Raw genomic sequence first — 13,034 nt, forward strand, 5'->3', positions numbered from 1 at the left:
CATCTGCATTAGAGACCCACGAACAAACAATTACTGAAATGTTGGAACAGATAAAGGAGATCCAACAAGTAGAATAGAAAATTAATTAAATACAACACAAGTTCAAGGAAGTGGAAAATATTTCAGAAATAGGACCCAACAGGATGACCTTTGTATCAATTTCCAGTGCAGCAGAAATGGGAGAACTCCTGAAGTTTAAGGAAACTCAAGAAAACAACAACAGGGTCCACAGGGAGCAGGAGGAAGTAATTACTGAAGAATTCATACATCTACAAGTGAAAATTTCACAAATGTTAGGCATGATATGAGGCACTGTAAGAAGTGCCGATGCAACTAAGTGCAGGATCCCATCTGTACATGTGATGATAGGCAGTTACCAAATTTGATCACTCACAGATAATAGGAGCATGCCATCACAGACACAGAGTGCTGCACGTATGAGCCACATCCACCATTAAATGAAGCTATGAGATCGATGGAAGGGTAAGCCTTCGAATTAAACAGTTTCCTGACACTTTGCAAATTTCTGGTGTTTAGCAAAAATAATTCAAGCTTTCATCCCGGAGCTTGGTGAAGCAGTTTAATTGTTCTGACCCTCCTTCCTGGTCTGTTCGCTTTCAGTTACACTGTGTGTAACTTTGTTGAAGATGAAGCTGTAACAAAGATGCAAACGGTAACACAGAATTGCCACACTTACTGAGAGCTGAGAGAGAAGTTACTTGTGTTGCATTGGTTGCAAGAGACTCCGCCACGTGGCTGTAGCCATCAAATACATTGCTCCAAAGCATCTAGTATGCCCTTTTTTGTGCTCAAATGTGAAAATAAGTAATTTTAAGCAACCAGTTATTATGACACTGATTGAGATGGTGAATCCCCCAGAAACTAATTTGCCAATTTGTGTGTGTGTGTGTGTGTGTGTTAAACTTCAAGTGATTAGAAGCTTAGAATAGATGGAGCACTCCCTTTGTTGGGAGGTAAGAAGTGTACAAGATAAAAATTTTATGTAGTGATAAAGAAAGAAATGAAAAAGAAAGAGTAAATTATGTATTGTCAAACAGCAGTGACATCAGTATTAGTTACATGCAACAGCAACTAATTGTGTGTTTTAAAAGTCCAATCCCTAATTTTCTTGTATCAGTTTTTGATGGTTTAGGAATTCAATATGTTGATAGTTTTGACCCTTCTGCTCCAGATTTGAAAATTTCAGAAAATACGGAGGAGATGTCATATTCAGCAAAATATCTGCCATTAGAAACTTATTGAGCATTGCATCTTTTCTTCCGGCATTAAAGAATATAGAATTCTGTCATGATGACCTGAATGTTAAAGATTCCCTCCAGAATGCTTGTAATTTCATGAAAATAAGCCCATTTCCTGGTAGTCACTGACACAGTTTCTAGGATGAAATTTTCGGATAAGAAAAAACAGGAGGGGAAAGTAAGTACATGTGGAACCATAAAATGCACCACTTCAAATTGTTGTCACACACAGTCACATTTTCCCTCTTATTTTATCATAGAAATTCAGCAACCTCATTTCTTTTTATTTCTTTCTGTTTTGAACTCCAGTTAATGTTTAACAGTTGTTGGTACTCATCATTTTAGGTCAGAAGACCTGCAGTAACTGTGCTGTCAGAGTTAATGTGTTCCACCTGTAAGAAAGTAGACCTTTCCATTAATAAATGACTGTTAATGAATTTCTTTTTACAGTTCTGCTAATGCGAAGAAGTGGGAGGTGGAACTCGCAACTCTGAAGAGCAACAATGTCAGATTAACAAGTGCCCTCCAGGAAAGTACAGCGAATGTTGAGGAATGGAAGCGGCAGTTGCATTCTTACAAAGAAGAAAACCAGAGGATTAAAACTAAGTACATAGAGCTTGAAGCAGCAAAAGGTAAGACTGGAAGGTAGTTTGCAAATTACAGCTTTAGATTTTAATTTCAAACAAAAAGTATGGGGAAAATACAAGCCTTTCTTTATTTTTATTTTTAAAGTATCTACTGTTTTTGTATTAAATTCAAGTGCAGTTAAGAAAGTATTATTCCATTAAAGCCAATACTTAATATCCTTTTCAACATAATTCCCACCATTATTAAGGCATTATCATAATGAAATTCTGAATTATATTTTTGTGAAAAACTATTGTCTGATAATCCAACCACTGCCAAATCACTGTTTTGACATCATTGTTGTTGGCATGGCACTGATGGCATGGCCTTCTTCTTCTTCTTCTTCTTCTTCTTCTTCATTGCCCATAGCCACCTTCCTGGGCTGGGTTGTGAATCAAAAGTCTCCCTTTTTGTCTGTCTCCCCATCACTCCTCTCGTGATGGAACCCTGCCATTTGAAATTCCACTATCCCAGCCATCAAGTAAGCTTTGGATGATATACTTTGCATGGATGTTACAGAGTTGAGGTGACAGATTACAACTTCATCTTACTCTATTTGTCACATTGAAAAACAACGCATGTTCACTGTCAATATTCATGGTTGTAATTTGAGCATGATAAAGAGTTTTAGTAATGATACTTGGTGTTTTGGAACCCAAAACTTACTGAGGACATGCCTAACTTGTCCCACTTGACACAGTTAGAGACATTTTTTATAATGTAGGAGGCACCTGAAGGTAGGGACACACAATTTAATGAAATTTTTCAATCATCTGCCTCAGATTCATAATTGCCTCTATACAGTACCTGTACCTATCACAAAATCTGCTTGTTCTGCAAAAATCTGAGCCTGCAGGTATTTCTTCAGATTTTGATTCATTATCTACAGGAGGACTTTCCTATTCTGTGATATTAATACAATACTTTAATAATTGGAGCAGTCTCTAACTGACCCTTTCTTGCGAAGAGGAATTAGAACAGATGTAATCCAGTGTTTATGCCACTCACCAGTTTTCCACACCGTATTACATATTAAATATAAAGCACAAATGCCTTTCTTTCCCGTCACAGTCACATCTGGGACTTGGTTGTTTTTTCAAATTCTTGATACCATGCTCAATATCACTGAATGGAATATTATATTCTGTGTCTGATTCCAAGCAAATGTTCTCTTCCTTGATTTTATTTTGTTTGTTATCAAAATGCTCCCCATTTGTGCTAAAGACAACTTTAATGTGGAGTAATGAATGCCATTTTTCCTTCTGGTATTGTAATTATGTACATCGTTGTTCCTCTTGAGATATATTGAACTACTTATAACAAAATCCGTAGGGGAATAAATATTCTATTAAGAAATAGTCAGAATGCCCAACTCCTTGAACAAATGTCTACAAGATGTTCATAGGCGTGCATCACATATACTCTTATGGCACATTTTTGGGCAATGAAGATTTTATATCTTAAAGATAGGTTACCCCAGAACAATATTCCGTATGACATTATTCAATAAAAGTGTGCAAAATATGTCAGTTTACTGATTTGTGTTTTCACAAGATTTGCAGTGATTCTAATTGCAAATGTGACTGAACTAAATTGTTTTAGGAGTTCCAACATGTGCTTTCTCCTGTTTAAAATCTCGTCAGTATGGACATCTAAGAATTTTGAAGCGTCTACCCAATTTTTTATTTCCTCATCATGTATTACCCTTATCATTGGTTTAGTTCCTCTAGATGAGCAGAACTGAATATTTCATATCTTTTTAAAATTGAGGGCGAGACCATTCCCAGAAAACCAGTCAATGATACTTTCAAGAACAGTGTTTACTATTTCTGCTGTTTCTGGACATATGTTTGACTTGATTACAATACTAGTGTCATCTGTAAAAAGAACTAATTCTAGTTTGTTCTTTCGGACACATCATTTTGATCCTGCAGCCACTATGAATAAAGACACAAAGGAATTAAAGACATTAGTTGCCAGTAGGCATTGATTTATATCAATGAGGAAAATTGAAAACTTGTGCCAGACCAGGATTCAAACCCGAGTCTCCTGCTTAATAGGCGTATGCACTGCAAGATCAAAAAGGTGTCTGTCCTTTTGGACATGTCTGAAAAACCAGACACCCCACACCCCATGTATAATTAAGGCAGTGATCCCTTCAGTGTAAATGCATGCAAAGCTTGAACTTTTTATGGGAATCAGTGAGATGCCGTAAGTAATGAGGCTAATAAGAAGGGGCACAATGTCAGTAGAAGTGACTAATTTGGGCCTGTTGGGAGGCATACTTGGGTAGTCCACGCAGTTGTGGTGACCGGTGTATGTGGATGATGTAATGATCAGCACATGTGCCTAGTAAGCAGGAAACTCAGGTTCGAATCATGGTCTGGCTCAAATATTTCAACTTTCACCATTAATATAAATCAATACCCACTGGCCCCCCCCCATGAACCATGGACCTTGCCGTTGGTGGGGAGGCTTGCGTGCCTCAGCGATACAGATAGCCGTACCGTAGGTGCAACCACAACGGAGGGGTATCTGTTGAGAGGCCAGACAAACGTGTGGTTCCTGAAGAGGGGCAGCAGCCTTTTCAGTAGTTGCAAGGGCAACAGTCTGGATGATTGACTGATCTGGCCTTGTAACAATAACCAAAACGGCCTTGCTGTGCTGGTACTGCGAACGGCTGAAAGCAAGGGGAAACTACAGCCGTAATTTTTCCCGAGGGCATGCAGCTTTACTGTATGATTACATGATGATGGCGTCCTCTTGGGTAAAATATTCCGGAGGTAAAATAGTCCCCCATTCGGATCTCCGGGCGGGGACTACTCAAGAGGATGTCGTTATCAGGAGAAAGAAAACTGGCGTTCTACGGATCGGAGCGTGGAATGTCAGATCCCTTAATCGGGCAGGTAGGTTAGAAAATTTAAAAAGGGAAATGGATAGGTTGAAGTTAGATATAGTGGGAATTAGTGAAGTTCGGTGGCAGGAGGAACAAGACTTCTGGTCAGGTGACTACAGGGTTATAAACACAAAATCAAATAGGGGTAATGCAGGAGTAGGTTTAATAATGAATAGGAAAATAGGAGTGCGGGTAAGCTACTACAAACAGCATAGTGAACGCATTATTGTGGCCAAGATAGATACGAAGCCCACGCCTACTACAGTAGTACAAGTTTATATGCCAACTAGCTCTGCAGATGACGAAGAAATTGAAGAAATGTATGATGAAATAAACGAAATTATTCAGATTGTGAAGGGAGACGAAAATTTAATAGTCATGGGTGACTGGAATTCGAGTGTAGGAAAAGGGAGAGAAGGAAACGTAGTAGGTGAATATGGATTGGGGGACAGAAATGAAAGAGGAAGCCGCCTGGTCGAATTTTGCACAGAGCACAACATAATCATAACTAACACTTGGTTTAAGAATCATGAAAGAAGGTTGTATACATGGAAGAACCCTGGAGATACTAAAAGGTATCAGATAGATTATATAATGGTCAGACAGAGATTTAGGAACCAGGTCTTAAATTGTAAGACATTTCCAGGGGCAGATGTGGACTCTGACCACAATCTATTGGTTATGACCTGTAGATTAAAACTGAAGAAACTGCAAAAAGGTGGGAATTTAAGGAGATGGGACCTGGATAAACTAAAAGAACCAGAGGTTGTACAGAGATTCAGGGAGAGCATAAGCGAGCAATTGACAGGAATGGGGGAAATAAATACAGTAGAAGAAGAATGGGCAGCTTTGAGGGATGAAGTAGTGAAGGCAGCAGAGGATCAAGTAGGTAAAAAGACTAGGGCTAGTAGAAATCCTTGGGTAACAGAAGAAATATTGAATTTAATTGATGAAAGGAGAAAATATAAAAATGCAGTTAGTGAAACAGGCAAAAAGGAATACAAACGTCTCAAAAATGAGATCGACAGGAAGTGCAAAATGGCTAAGCAGGGATGGCTAGAGGACAAATGTAAGGATGTAGAGGCCTATCTCACTAGGGGTAAGATAGATACTGCCTACAGGAAAATTAAAGAGACATTTGGAGATAAGAGAACGACTTGTATGAATATCAAGAGCTCAGATGGAAACCCAGTTCTAAGCAAAGAAGGGAAAGCAGAAAGGTGGAAGGAGTATATAGAGGGTCTATACAAGGGCGATGTACTTGAGGACAATATTATGGAAATGGAAGAGGATGTAGATGAAGATGAAATGGGAGATATGATACTGCATGAAGAGTTTGACAGAGCACTGAAAGACCTGAGTCGAAACAAGGCCCCCGGAGTAGACAATATTCCATTGGAACTACTGACGGCCGTGGGAGAGCCAGTCCTGACAAAACTCTACCATCTGGTGAGCAAGATGTATGAAACAGGCGAAATACCCTCAGACTTCAAGAAGAATATAATAATTCCAATCCCAAAGAAAGCAGGTGTTGACAGATGTGAAAATTACCGAACTATCAGCTTAATAAGCCACAGCTGCAAAATACTAACACGAATTCTTTACAGACGAATGGAAAAACTAGTAGAAGCCAACCTCGGGGAAGATCAGTTTGGATTCCGTAGAAATGTTGGAACACGTGAGGCAATACTGACCTTACGACTTATCTTAGAAGAAAGATTAAGGAAAGGCAAACCTACGTTTCTAGCATTTGTAGACTTAGAGAAAGCTTTTGACAATGTTGACTGGAATACTCTCTTTCAAATTCTAAAGGTGGCAGGGGTAAAATACAGGGAGCGAAAGGCTATTTACAATTTGTACAGAAACCAGATGGCAGTTATAAGAGTCGAGGGACATGAAAGGGAAGCAGTGGTTGGGAAGGGAGTAAGACAGGGTTGTAGCCTCTCCCCGATGTTGTTCAATCTGTATATTGAGCAAGCAGTAAAGGAAACAAAAGAGAAATTCGGAGTAGGTATTAAAATTCATGGAGAAGAAATAAAAACTTTGAGGTTCGCCGATGACATTGTAATTCTGTCAGAGACAGCAAAGGACTTGGAAGAGCAGTTGAATGGAATGGACAGTGTCTTGAAAGGAGGATATAAGATGAACATCAACAAAAGCAAAACAAGGGTAATGGAATGTAGTCTAATTAAGTCGGGTGATGCTGAGGGAATTAGATTAGGAAATGAGGCACTTAAAGTAGTAAAGGAGTTTTGCTATTTGGGGAGCAAAATAACTGATGATGGTCGAAGTAGAGAAGATATAAAATGTAGGCTGGCAATGGCAAGGAAAGCGTTTCTGAAGAAGAGAAATTTGTTAACATCGAGTATAGATTTAAGTGTCAGGAAGTCATTTCTGAAAGTATTCGTATGGAGTGTAGCCATGTATGGATGTGAAACATGGACGATAAATAGTTTGGACAAGAAGAGAATAGAAGCTTTCGAAATGTGGTGCTACAGAAGAATGCTGAAGATTAGATGGGTAGATCACATAACTAATGAGGAAGTATTGAATAGGATTGGGGAGAAGAGAAGTTTGTGGCACAACTTGACCAGAAGAAGGGATCGGTTGGTAGGACATGTTCTGAGGCATCAGGGGATCACCAATTTAGTATTGGAGGGCAGCGTGGAGGGTAAAAATCGTAGAGGGAGACCAAGAGATGAATACACTAAGCAGATTCAGAAGGATGTAGGTTGCAGTAGGTACTGGGAGATGAAAAAGCTTGCACAGGATAGAGTAGCATGGAGAGCTGCATCAAACCAGTCTCAGGACTGAAGACCACAACAACAACAACCCACTGGCAGCTAATATCTTTAATTCCATTGTGTCATAATTCTGCCTGTTGTATAGTAGACAGATCATCATTTATATATGTGAGGAACAGTAGAGGACCTAAAATTGAGCCTTGGGGACCTCCATATGTTGATTTCTCCCCTTAACTTTCTGCCTTCTTTTGGTTAGGTATAACATAATCCATTGGCTGGCTATATCATCAATCCCAAAAAACTTTAGTGCATTTTATTTAGCTGTGAATTGTGGTCAGTGTCATCAGAAATACTGGTGAGGTACTGTATTTGACATTTTGGCAATTCCACTTTATTTTTCAGCAAAGTTATTTGCATCAATGTCCTCCCCTCTACGATCAATAGTAGTATTTAGTATATGCGACTCTAAATAATTGTCCACGCCATAGTGGCAAGGAGACAGCACGTATTATAGCTTGTCACAGTTCTTTGGGCAAGATTTTACAGTAAAAATATGCTCATTAACATATGTAGAGAAAGTTCTGACAGAATGTAAATAATTTAGGAGCAAAGGTAAAACTTGATGAATATCATGGTGTCAACAAACAAACAAATAAGACTGAAAAGATCTTTAGCTTACTAGATGAATCCTTTCTTCAAGCAACACATCTACATCTAAGTACATAGTCTGCAAGCCATGTATGGTGTGTGGTGCAGGGAACCATATGCCACTACTAGTCACTTCCTTTCCTGTCCACTCACAAATAGAACGAGGGAGAAACGACTGTCTATATGCCTCCGAATGAGCTCCAATTTCTCGTATCTTATCGTTGTGGTCTCTATGCGAAATCTATGGTGGTAGCAGTAGGATCATCCTGCAGTCAGCGTCAAATGCCGGTTCTCTAAATTTTGCTCAATAGTGTCCCTCGAAAAGGAACATTGCTTTCCCTCCAGGCATTTCCATTTGAGTTCCTGAGGCATTTCTGTAACACTTGCATATTACTGAAACCTACCTGTAAGAAATCTAGCACCTCGCCTCTGAATTGCTTTGGTGTCCTCCTTTAATCTGATGTGGTACAGATCCCAAACACTGGAGCAGTACTTAAGAATAGGTCGCACTAACATCCTACATGCCGTCACCTTCACAGATGAACCACACTTTGCTAAAATTCTCCCAGTAAATCAAAGTTGACCATTCGTCTTCCTCAAATGCTCGTTCAATTTCATATCTTTTTGTAGTGTTATGTCTAGATATTTAAATGACATGACTGTGTCAAGCAGGACACTACTAATGCCGTATCCCAATATTATGGGTTTGTTTTTCCTACTCATCCACATTAACTTTAATTTTTCTACGTTTAGAGGCAACTGACATTCATCACACCACCTAGAAATTTTGCCTGACTTATCTTGTGTCAACCTGCAGTCACTCATCTTCAGCACCTACCCATACAATGCAGCATCATTATCTAACAATCACATATTGCTGCCCACTCTGTCCTTCAGATGATTTACGTATATAGAAAATAGTAGCTGTCCTATCACGCTTCCCTGGAACACTCCTGACAGTATCCTTGTCACTTATGAACACTGGCTGTTGAGGACAATGTACTGGGCTTTATTACGTAAGAAGTCTTTGAACCACTTGCTTATCTGGGAACCTATTCGATATGCTCGTACCTTCATTAACAGTCTGCACTCAGGGTACCATGTCAAATCCATTTTGGAAATCTAGGAATATGGAATCTGCCTATTGTCCTTCATCCATAGTTCACAGTTTATCATATGAGAAGGAGAAAGCTCAATTTCACATGACTAATGCTTTCTAAAACTGTGATGATTCATAGACATGAGCTTTTAAGTCTCTAGGAAATGTATCATATTCAAACTCAGAATATGTTCTAGAATTCTGCAGCACACTAATGGCAAGGATATTGGTCTGTAATTTTGTGGGTCCGTTCTTGTATCCTCCTCATACACAGAAGTTACCTGCACCATTTTACCACTCACTTGGGACTTTGTGCTGGATGAGAAATTCTTGATAAATGCAACCAAAGTAAGGGGTCAGCGCTGTAGAGTATTAATTGAAAAATTTATTTGGAATTCCGCCTAGATCTGTCAATTTACTTGTTTTCAACTATTTCAGCTGTTGGTCTATGCCAGGTATGCTTATTACTGTTGTCAGAATGTGAGTCTCTGTGATGGTCAAACAATGGTATGTTCATACAATTCTTGTACATGAATGATTTCTTAAACTCATGGAATTTAAAACCTCAGCTATCATTTTTCTGTCTTCAACTGCTGTGCCAGACTGGACAATGAGTGACTGGATGGAAGTCTTAGACCTGCCTAGTGGTTTTACATAGAACCAGAATTTTCTTGGTTTCTCGGCAAGATCTTTTGCTAAGGTAGCTGTTGTGTGCTTTGTGCAAAGATTTTTTTCACAGCTTCATGAATCTCTAGTAATCTTTGCTGCCTGTCATCATTTGTGCATTCTCTTTTGAACCAAGAGTGCAACAGCCTTTGCTTCCTCAACATTTTTCAAGTTTTGTTGCTAAACCATGGTGGGTCTTTTCCATCCTTAATCCTCTTGACAAGGACATACGTGTCAAGAGCATGATCTACCACCTTTTCCCAGAATTCCTCTATGTCCGTCATACTTTAACTAAATGTTTGCAGTTCATTGTCTTAAGTTAGATGCTGACAACTGCTTATCTGCTCTTTGTTGCAGAAACTCTCTCCTAACGTTCTTGACTGACTTTTGTAACCTTAGTTGTCGTGATATCGTGATCACTAATCCCCATCTCTATACTGATGCCATTGATTAGGTCAGGCCTGTTTGTAGCTACACGGTCTATGGTATTTACATTGGATGTGGGCTGCCAAACTAGCTGCTCAAGACAGCACGTGTGGCGCCCCCTCCCCCCTTCTCTCTCTCTCTCTCTCTCTCTCTCTCTCTCTCTCTCTCTCTCTCACACACACACACACACACACACACACACACACACACAGGCGCGCGCGCATGCACGCACACACCTGCACAGCTACATTCTGCTGAATAATACGCGGTTCTTACCATTTCTGTCACTGTTATATTTCTTGTTGTGTTTGCTTCAGTTAGTTCTGTGGTAGAATGTAGAATTGTTCACAAGTTGTAAGCTGCCATTTGTTGAATACTAGCTTGGATAAGTACTCGGAGGATTTCATGTTTCTCTTTTATTGTGAACCTAGGCTTCTGAAACTGTCTTGTGTTTGTCCCTATGGATATGAGCTCAGTTTTTTAAGGTTTATTGCTGCAACTGATGGTCTTTGATATCAATTTAAATCTTAATTTAGCTTGTCCAAGTATTGCGCACCTGTAATAGATATCCCTAGATCATATGCATAAGCCTGATGAAATGAAATGTCGTGTGGCTAGGGCCTCCCGTCAGGTAGACGGGTTGCCTGGTGTAAGTCTTTTTTTCTGTTGATGCCACTTCAGTTACTTGCTCATCAGTGGGGATGATGATGATGATGATGATGATGATGATGATGATGAAGATGAAGACAAAGATGGCACCCCGTCCCTGAGCAGAGAAAATCTCCAACTCAGCTGGGAATCGAACCCGGGCCCCTTTGCATGGTATTCCATTGTATTGAACACTCGGCTATCGAGGCGGTCAACCTTATGACATGTGCATGAATTTCCCTTTATTAGAGCTATGCAGGATGGGTCGAGTGTTATGACGATTAATGCCATAGACAATGGGCATCATTATTTTACTGAGCACATCCTGAACATACCTATTTAGTCCAGTCAAATTGCAGAAATACCTTGCAAAAGGTGGGGTAGAAGAGTTTATTTTTTCAACTCATTCATATGGTTGGAAATATTAGAAAACCGAGTTTTGCCAACAAAATTTTGCTTGGGAAAACTTTCTGCAGTCAAAAAACTTGGAAAATTTCGGCCTTTTTTCCACTTTTTCAAAATATCTCAGTTTCATTTGCTCCTATGGCTTTAATATCTATTTTCTTTTTTAAAGAGCACAAAATTCTCTACAAATTTGATTCTTGCCATTTTTTTCTACTCCAAATTTTTCAAATTTTGAGCATAGTGGCAAGATACTTTATTTTTGAACACTATTTTTTCAGTTTCTGTTTGTGTGGTATAAATACATTATACATCATGTTATATGTTGGAATTTACCACCTCACATTCACCTATTCAATTTCTCTGTATGCAACATGAGGATTGCCGGGCACCCAACTATTGTGATTCTTACATCACTACCCGAAGTTCACTATGGGCCACCTCAGCCCTGGTATTTGTAAAACTGTAAATATAAAAATACATCATTAAGAGACATACGCGCACACACACATACACATGCACACAAAATAAATTCTCTCAGGAAACTGAACTATTATTAGCTGCAATAGGCAACCTAATTAGGTAGGTAATTATTCTTGTGTATAAAAGCCACACAGTTGACATTAAAAATAAGTAGCTTTATTACAATTAAAATGCATTGTCAGTTACTAAAAAACGTTGACAGTTCTGGGTGTGTAATACTTGTAATATTGCACATTAGCACACTTGAGACAGATATGAGCATCACTTCCAACGTTTTGATGGGCCAGGTTCCTCAGTGTCACCAGAAATACCTTGAGTTACGGATTCAGGGTCTGTACCTAGAGTTGATCCCAGATTGACCTCTTCTTTAAATAGCGAGTCAGCCTCAGCAAGTTCATTGATTTCGTCAGCGGTTTCCTCAACATCCTCCATAACATCTTCTTCACTGTCTTCATATAACAATTTTGGCACGTTTTCACAGTTGACCCCAATACGTTTCTTGCAAATTGAAGAACATTTCAAACCCGCTTTTCTGCAGGAGCACGCTCTGCCACAGTTCAGCTTGCATGAGCATGAAACAATGTGAAGAAGTGCTTCAGGTGCTAGATCTTGGCTCATTATAATGGGTATTGGACTGTGGTCACTGTGATTCCAGCCCCATTTCTCAGGAGGTTTCCAGTTTTCCATCCAACTTTGGACTTATTGGTAAGTCTGCAACGAATGATGATGTGCAGCATCTAGTGTAGGTGGCAATCGTGCAAGATTCAGTTTGCTTTTTGTGGCAGAATTGGTGAATAGCTGGTACCGCAAATGGTCCAGTGTGTGGGAACTGCTGACACCTCCACTATACAATGTGATAGTAACCTGTTATCCTGCTGTTGTTATTTCTTCACGGGTAGCATGTAGTTTATTGAACGTGCAAAGCGCTGAGGTTAGGTGTTCATTTTTCGCAACAGTATTGCAGCACTTAATTTTTCCTTGACCAAAAAAGGCGGATGTTGTATCACATCCGCTAAAGGCGTGAGTAAACAGAATATATTCACTGTCAAACTTGTAAGATGCAGTGGAAAACCACTTGTCTTTTGCATTTCCTCTTCCTGGCTTTAAGAAAAATAAGTTTTCAGTGCCTTGCCCCA

The 13,034-nt window shown here is 39.4% G+C and overlaps 1 protein-coding gene across 3 annotated transcripts in view; it reads left to right on the plus strand.

Moving 5' to 3' along the window:
- LOC124615784 (homer protein homolog 2) overlaps positions 1-13,034 on the plus strand; it is a 374,488-nt gene that overhangs the window by 322,530 nt on the left and 38,924 nt on the right. For all 3 annotated transcript variants that reach the window (XM_047143901.1, XM_047143899.1, XM_047143902.1), the window contains exon 7: positions 1,710-1,891. In XM_047143901.1, coding sequence (XP_046999857.1) covers positions 1,710-1,891 — 182 coding nt within the window. The remainder of the gene's footprint in view (positions 1-1,709; positions 1,892-13,034) is intronic.

The sequence above is a fragment of the Schistocerca americana genome, chromosome 5 (genome assembly GCF_021461395.2).
Source record: "Schistocerca americana isolate TAMUIC-IGC-003095 chromosome 5, iqSchAmer2.1, whole genome shotgun sequence".
Lineage (NCBI taxonomy): Eukaryota > Metazoa > Arthropoda > Insecta > Orthoptera > Acrididae > Schistocerca > Schistocerca americana.